Raw genomic sequence first — 8,653 nt, 5'->3', positions numbered from 1 at the left:
CATGTCACCTCGTGTCAATTATGTTGTTCACAGTTTGATCTCGACTAAAGATAATTCTCGATCTTTAATTAGTATCATAATTTTTGTGATTTGTAAACATTTTTTTCGTCAAAATACTTTTAAATTTACATGAAATTAATTTTGTTTGAAAGAAAAATAAACAATTCGATCTTTTACGAAATGTAACGGCAATCTTAGATTTTAGCGGAGACAGTAAGCGCGGGGAGCAGTTTCCCTTTACCAAAATGGCGAACATCGGTAAACAAACTTGTTTTGAAGTTGGAAAATTGTCTATACCTGTGTATTATGCGCACCCACGATTCGGGGGTGGTCCCGGGGGTCAAAAAACTGCGCATTATACATGGGTATCTACGGTAAGTAAATTTAAAAATGAAGAGATACATGATAACAAGAATTTAGAAAAAAATAATGTAAATAAAGTGACAGAAAGTATATCAATCCGAATGTAAATTTGTTCAATACGTTCATATTGTGTTAAACATGCAACATTTTTGAGCAGGTTACATTTGAAAATGTTCTTTTTAGCAATTACAGACTTTGAAATATAGTTGAAATGAAGTACAGAATTTGAGAACATACGAAAATACTATATAGAATTTGAGAAACATACACAAAATTAATACAATAAATATTATAGAATATGAGAAACACACAAGAGTGAAGAAATCTATAACTCTAAACTCGGAGACTTAGCGAAACATTTCACTTTCTTATCACCAACTTTAAAAGTCGAATACCCGCAGCCTCTTTAACATTAGTAGTGTAATTTCCGTCCCGAAAACATTCCATAAAATTAGTATACTACTAATTAGCAAACTTATTTGTCACAATGACGTTTTGTAAGGAAAGAAATATTAGCCAACATCTTAAGGGAAATAATTTCAGAATTTATCGTTTTGAAGCTTGTTTGTCAAAGGTTTCGCATTTCCAGACCACGTGATCCAAGTGGCGGAGTGATTGGACGTTTGGCGACTGATCAATTATTATTCCAAGCAACAGTGTAAAAAGACATCCCTAAAAACCGTTATCTTTCTGCTACATGTACCCAAAGAACACCTAGTTACGCGGGGACATTTTAATTCTTACCATGTTATTACAACACACTGTATTGACACATAGGTAAATATTATGGTAAACAATACATACTTGTCTTCTCAACCAATGCTATGCATTTACCACTGTTTTACAACTTTTCTTTGATGTCCAGCTGTTTCACACTTACCCAAATCGTTATTGATAATGTCCTAAATATCACTAAAATTATGCTTCTGGAAAAGATTTTCACTGCTAAATTTAAACATCTCTAATCTCTCCGTATCATCTCCTAATATTTCATCCATCAACAACCTTTTTTTTTAAAACCATCTAAACACTATTCACATTTCATAGAACTGCAATGTGGTACTTCATGCATTATTTTATGTTTCGTCTGCTGTCTTCCCAAGATACCAGTACATGAAAAGCTATATGTTTGCCCTAATTCCCGATGGCGTCTATAACATTGTCTTTCACAATGCAGTTTAACACTTGATTTTGAAATACAATGACATAAAATTTAGCAGTTATATCAAGATGTGTTACATTACAGCTTCACTGACCTTACAATGTTTTGGAAAGCCATTTTGATTTATGTAATGATCTTTTTAATGATTTTATTGACTATAACAACAGCAGTCTTTAAATGTCACCATACTCGGATTCAGTGTTATTTTATTTTCTGGTCCTTTGGGATCATGGACTTCATTCAATTTTACTGGAACAGAATTAAGCCAGTACTAGGAGGTGTTGCACATTTCATTACCATTCAGTGAGCAGACTCAATCAAACTTGAGTCTGCTACTGTCTTGCTTGGTTGCGATCTATGGTTTCAAATGGTCTTCTTACAGATTTTATAGTTACCCTGTGGCTTTAAAGTTTTGTGCAGTCATACAGAAATATATGGGGTCAGTATGATTAATGGGTTGTGGGGGGGGGGGGCATGTAGGTAGGGAACAAAATATTATAGAGTGACCTTAGCCATTTTAAAATGTCAAAATGTTATTATAAAGAACAAAATGCAAAATCATGTTCCCAGGTATATGACTTCAGATGCTGTTTTTCTTGAGGTTTTAAGTTTGAAGGTGAAGGCCATATGAGGTTCAAAGTCATTATTATATAGGTCTGTTTGTAGGATGGTCACAAGGGTTGTTGAGTGTGAGTATGAACTAAATTGGGTCATCAATGTGGACTGTAAGTGAAATGGTAAAAACTTGTATGGTTGAACTGACAGTTCAATCACTATTTGCACGGAGGCATAAAAATATTTTAGTGAGTGGGTGGGTAAGGGAGAACTTCACCTCTGCCCATCCCAGGAGATATATCTAGAGGATATATGTTTTTCAGTGTAAGACTGAAATATACGCTCCTAAACTTCCTTGGTGTAATTAATTGTTTAATGGTAGAAAGCCACAGACATAAATCTAAATTCCTTCACAATTCTTCAATAAGTTTCTTCTTTCTAGGTTTCACTTTTCCACCCCATTCTTCCTCCAGCTGTTTCTTTGACTGGTTCACTGCTTCAAGTTCTGCCGACAACAGTGAGTGCACAATCTGCAATTCGGGAACCAGTCCAGTCAGAGCCATCCCATAAGTCTGTGCCCAGCTGAGATAAAATTCACATTTCTTACATATCTGGAAATACTTTGCTTTTGATTTATTATACTTCTCCTTTGCAGCAGCAAATTTCTCACTTTTCAATTTCTTTGCAATATTTTTGTGAGATTTTTTTAAAATTTGACAAATTTCTGATAGGGCTGCAAGTAAGAACTTTAAGGGTTCATTTTCTCCTGTGCCAGCTATAATACTCTCAATATCCTTCAATATTGAAACATTGAAATGTGGACTCGATTCATAATTATTCTGTTGGTTGATAAGCTTTTTCATACACATTTGAACTGCTTCGTCCACTGATCCGCATGTGTGACCTTGACCTAAAACATCGGACAGAGCCAAAATGTCTGCTGCACATTCTGTTGCCATGGAAACCTGTTCTCCATTATGGAGTCTACAAACATAGCAGTAAACATACAAAACATTAATGACGTTGTATTTAACATCTGCCGATGGTTTTGATTTAAGAATCTGAGAAATATTTGGAATGTCTGGTAAAATACTGGGTACTGCACTAGGTGACCTTGCACCTGATAAACTGTCCTCAACCTCTGTAACTAGGGATGGTGATGCTGACCACCAAGGTGACCAAATTTCAACAAGGTTTCCAAGGCGACCATCTCCAACCATCACCTGAAACTCTTTCTTTTCCTAGAAATAGAGAAGATAAAGACAGTTCTGAACATCTAATCTTTAAAACCCTGTATCTAATAAAAGCATGCTGAATTTTCTGAAAGTCATTAAAGGGGTGGATACTTCAATACATGTTGGTTTAGGAAATTGATGTACAAAGTGGTAAGTGTCTGCTAAAAATTAGCAAACAGACTAATGAAGTGACTGGTCACATATATAGTTTCAGTGTAAGGTTGAAATACATGTATCTTTAACGACTGAACACCAGATGCAATATTTTCGCCAGTGGCATAGCCACGAATGAAAATGCAAGATGTGTTCATGAGTGAAAGGTATTGTGATCTTGCAAATAGAACAAAACAAAACCAACTTCTGTTTCACGTTTTGACTATATTTACCCATTTCATAATGTCTTACCAATGAAGAACATAATTGAGCCGCACCATAAGAAAATCAACATAGTGGCATTGCGACCAGCATGGATGTTCGCTTTCAAAACCTATCGCAATTACAGAAACTTTTAGCGACCAGCATGGATCCTGACCAGACTGCGCGGATGTGCAGGCTGGTCTGGATCCATGCTGGTCACAAATGCACTATGTTGATTTTCTCATGTGTAGCTTATTTGGTATTTTTCACTGTGAAAATACCAGAAAAGGTCAAGTAGCTGATAGAATTTGATAATATTTATATTTTAACATATTTTCCATGAAAAAGACTCCCTGACAGCCAGGCACATTCTGAGCTCTTTGCTTGCACTGTTATCTATACAGTCTTATCAAATGATGAGCAGCCAATAATGATCAAATCAAGCATCCCGGTACACTGATTACAGGAATGCCCATTTTTATTTTATTTTTTGTATTTCATAATTGAAGCATTAAAATCTGAATTATCGTTCCAATAGATTAAAACTTCTTTTCCAGGAAAAGGCTGTTTCACTTTATTACATTTATCAATAGTGCCTCACTGGTAGGTCAAAACAGTGGTGCAGTATGATTTTTGGGATCTGATTTTTTTTATGTACAAATGTTAAAACATAAACATTGTATACTGCCACTAAATCATATAAAACATGTAAAACAGGATAGGAGCATCTCTACACTGAAGCTTACCGCATAAAGCAACACAGCCAGGTTGAGTACAGCAGCCCTTCTTATTATTTTTAAAAAGCCAAGTTAAAAGTGTGATCTCATCTTAAATCATTTATTGATTATTCTTCAAGCTCCATCACTGACTGCTATCACCTTATTTCTCAATAAACAAGAGCACCGCCTTGCGGGTGCTGACGCTCATCTGATTTTTTTTGTGTAATAGAAATATTGTCCTACCCATGATTTTCTAAGTCTAAAAAGGGCCATCATTCTTGCAAAAAGCAGGATAGAGTTATGTTTCTTAATGTTCAGTGTCCACGTATGATGGTGAAAAACTGTTGCAAGTTTTAAAGCAATAGCTTTGATAGTTTATGAGAAAAGTTGACTTAAACATAATACTCAACCAAGAAAATGATTTTCTAAGTCCAAAAGGGGCAATAATTATTGCAAAAAGCAGGATGGAGTTATGTTGCTTGCTGTACAGGGTCAGCTTATGATGGTCAACAAGTGTTGCAAGTTTCAAAGCAATAGCTTTGATAGTTTAAGAGAAAAAGTTGACCTAAACATAAAACTTAACCAAGAAATCTGATATTTTCTAAGTCCAAAAGGGGCCATAAATCTTGCAAAAAGCAGGATGGAGTTATGTTTCTTGCTGTACAGGGTCAACTTATGATGGTGAACAAGTGTTGCAAGTTTTAAAGCAATAGCTTTGATAGTTTAGGATAAAAGCAGACCTAAACATAAAACTTAACCATAAAAAAAAAAAGTTTCTAAGTCCAAAAGGGGCAATAAATCTTGCAAAAAGCAAGATGGAGTTATGTTTCTTGATGTACAGGGTCTGCTTATGATGGTGAACAAGTATTCCAAGTTTCAAAGCAATAGCTTTGATAGTTTAGGAGAAAAGTTGACCTAAACATAAAACTTAACCAAGAAATCTGATATTTTCTAAGTACAAAAGGGGCCATAAATCTTGCAAAAAGCAAGATGGAGTTATGTTTCTTGATGTACAGGGTCTGCTTATGATGGTGAACAAGTATTCCAAGTTTCAAAGCAATAGCTTTGATAGTTTAGGAGAAAAGTTGACCTAAACATAAAACTTAACCAAGAAATCTGGTATTTTCTAAGTACAAAAGGGGCCATAAATCTTGCAAAAAGCAAGATGGAGTTATGTTTCTTGCTATACAGGGTCAGCTTATGATGGTGAACAAGTATTCCAAGTTTCAAAGCAGTAGCTTTGATAGTTTAGGAGAAAAGCTGACCTAAACATAAAACTTAACCAGGCAACGCCGACGCAGACGCCGACGCCGACGCCGACAACCGCTCAAGTGATGACAATAACTCATCATTTTTTTTCAAAAAATCAGATGAGCTAAAAATCACAAATATTTCCAGACATTTTCGGTGTATCATGAAATTTTTATGATGCATAAAATTTCATTCATCCTAAAATTTTTAGACGAACTTGTGAAAAAATCATTATCAGTTTGCAAGATAAAATAATCAACCTGGTCTGTAAGTCTGTTCCAAACTTCATTAGTATCTTTGTCAAGGTCACCCAGTCTTTCATGAAGGTCATCTGCAGGTTCATCAAGGTCATTCAAATCTGGGTCAGCCTCAGCTCTCTTCAACATCTCAAGAACTTTTTGTTTATCCTCAGGATCAGCAGAATAGTCTTTCAAACCTTCAAAAAGAAGGAACAGATTGTACCATGGATTCTGATGAAGCAACAAAGCTTTACTGAAAGAATACCATCTGTTTTGGGTACATACATGCAGCAGAAAAAAAGAAAACAGCAACAGGCACACCTGAACAAAAATCCTGATAAAAAATTTTTACATGGCAAATCATATGACATGACTTTAACCGTCAATAGATTTTATGTTCAAAAACATTTCTGATTTGTCATTCATGTGCATATTCTACATCTACATGCATATTGTTCACGACTATGACTGGGAGGCTCTAGTCTGGAAAATAGTGTGTTAGTCTGCAATGGCTACAGCAAAGTTAAAACAGTAAGGTTTAAAAGATATAGAAAAGTACACAGTATGCTAAATGAAGAATAACAACATAGGGAGACTGAGTTCTAGAATATGACTGCCCACAGCCTGTCAGAGAGGACATTTAGGCTGGGGCTAGACTGCCCACAGCCTGTCAGAGAGGACATTTAGGCTGGGGCTAGACTGCCCACAGCCTGTCAGAGAGGACATTTAGGCTGGGGCTAGACTGCCCACAGCCTGTCAGAGAGGACATTTAGGCTTGGGCTAGACTGCCCACAGCCTGTCAGAGAGGACATTTAGGCTGGGGCTAGACTGCCCACAGCCTGTCAGAGAGGACATTTAGGCTGGGGCTAGACTGCCCACAGTCTGTCAGAGAATTCTGTTTGCGCAGAATTTAATAGACAACAAATGACATATGTAGTTTTAGAAAATATTTATTTAGAAAAAATACAGCAAGCGAAAAACCGAAGGGACATAGAACTTTGTTCTAGGTGAAGTGATTTCCCTTGTGTTTTTCTTATAGGGTAGGGCCTAGACCTAGGCATGAGCCAAACCCCTGTGGCTCTGAACTGTTGCACTAAGTCATCAGTTTCTCACGAGAGGCTGTGCAAGATGTTGCGGTTTGATACTGGTTAGTTAACCAAATAAGGTTTCGCCATAACTTAATGGGCGCGACCATCAGAAAATGAAAACAGCGTCAGTTAAGTTATGGTAGCCAGAACTAGATGATAATATGCATGACAAATAAAATTCCGGTTCCCTAGCCTATACTCGGTACTTTGCCTAGAGAACCGGTTTTGGACAAATAAGTTTCGCTGTCTAGGGAACCGATTCCGGTACTCAAGCCACTGCCTTGAAAATAACTGATCATAAAATAAGTCATCCTGATAAGCCAAATGAGCTTAAGGCTACTACTGGCGATACCCAGACTTCAAAATTAATTACCTTCCATAAAACAGTCCTTGTAGAACCCTTCGGAACAATCTCTATGTTTGTCAGACCTGTAGCATTCTACAGAACAATACGGTGTGTTACATCGTGGACAGGTGTACTTGCGTGAACTTTTCAAGCACAATGGGCACGCTGATTTTCGTCCTTCTTCTTCACTGACAGCTTCTTCTGATACCAGTTTTACCACTTCTGACATAGTTAAGTTAAAGTAAATTAAAAAGTAAAGTTGAAAAGTGATAAAAATGTAAGAAAACCACGTTAAGTTACTAAATTTGAGATACGATTGTAAAACGTTACAAATGGCGGAGTTGAGAGGAAGGGACGCAACTCTGTCGATTTAAATAAAAGATTAGGGGACGGTATAGCTGTACGCACGCATTGACTGTTCTTTGTTAAATTAAACCATTTAGACCACGCCATGGTGGTAACTGATATGGATATTAAACCTACTATACTTTCTGTAAACCTAGGGAAATCTATAAATTTCAAAAAGCAAATTGGGAAAGTATTAAAAGTGACTGTTGTGAGATATCATGTGAAATAATTGGACAGCTGAAGTCTGCACCAAGTATTGAAAAGATTTGGAATATCTTTAAGTCGAGAATACTTGCCTCAGTAGGTAAGAATGTACCCTCGAAAATGATTAAAAAAGTCAGTACCTTGATGATAGAAACATTAAAAAACAACTTAATTTTTAAGGAAATGTAGGCTCTATATAGCTACTAACGCAAAAAAAATCAGGCAAATGGGATAAATGCAGACAATATTCAAAACATCTGAAAATAGAATTGCGTCATGCAGAACGGAACCATAAAAAAATGTTATTAAAAAAAAAAAAAAAACTCAATCTTTCTGGAGTTACATCTGCGAAGAAGATAAAAATATCATTGCTCCAGGTTACATCAAGTCGAAGAAACAAGACAATGTAGGAATCGCGCCACTAAAAAGACAAGGGAACTTATTTACAGACTCAAAATCAAAAGCAGACATATTGATAGATAAGTTCAGATCAGTTTTCATTATGGAATCAGAAAAGGATACACTCATCCAAGAAAAAGATAAGAAATTCCCTGACATCTCTCAGTTGAAAATAGAACAGACAGGGGTTCAAAAATTAAGTAAAATTGACCCAAAGAAAGCCATTGGACCAGATGGTATACCAAACATTGTGCTAAAAAACAAACTGTGCAAAAGAACTAGCACCAACTTTTAGCGGAATTGTTCAATTATCAGTGGATACAGGCACGTTACCATGCAAATATATCGGCTGTCTTTAAAAAAGACAAGAAAACTACCGCCCGATAA

At 36.2% G+C, this 8,653-nt stretch overlaps 1 protein-coding gene across 1 annotated transcript; it reads right to left on the bottom strand.

The window, feature by feature from the left end:
- Positions 1-1,253: 1,253 nt before the first annotated feature.
- On the bottom strand, positions 1,254-7,684 carry LOC123527815 (zinc finger HIT domain-containing protein 2-like). Its single transcript, XM_045307499.2, has 3 exons — positions 7,343-7,684; positions 5,903-6,078; positions 1,254-3,321 (listed from the first exon to the last, which is right to left on the bottom strand). Exons 1-3 carry the CDS (start codon positions 7,542-7,544, stop codon positions 2,491-2,493), a joined length of 1,209 nt encoding a protein of 402 aa, XP_045163434.2. The 5' UTR covers positions 7,545-7,684; the 3' UTR covers positions 1,254-2,490.
- Between the last annotated feature and the right edge of the window lie 969 nt (positions 7,685-8,653).

Source organism: Mercenaria mercenaria, chromosome 14 (genome assembly GCF_021730395.1).
Source record: "Mercenaria mercenaria strain notata chromosome 14, MADL_Memer_1, whole genome shotgun sequence".
NCBI classification, from domain to species: domain Eukaryota; kingdom Metazoa; phylum Mollusca; class Bivalvia; order Venerida; family Veneridae; genus Mercenaria; species Mercenaria mercenaria.
This window is presented reverse-complemented; position numbering and strand designations above follow the sequence as displayed.

Excerpts from the sequence above, each read along its gene's own strand:
- LOC123527815 (XM_045307499.2), bottom strand. The coding sequence starts at position 7,544 with ATGTCAGAAGTGGTAAAACTGGTATCAGAAGAAGCTGTCAGTGAAGAA. Across the intron at positions 6,079-7,342 it reads CAAGGACTGTTTTATGGAAG|GTTTGAAAGACTATTCTGCT; the intron begins GTAATTAATTTT and ends TTCTTTTTGAAG. Across the intron at positions 3,322-5,902 it reads GGAACAGACTTACAGACCAG|GAAAAGAAAGAGTTTCAGGT; the intron begins GTTGATTATTTT and ends CTCTATTTCTAG.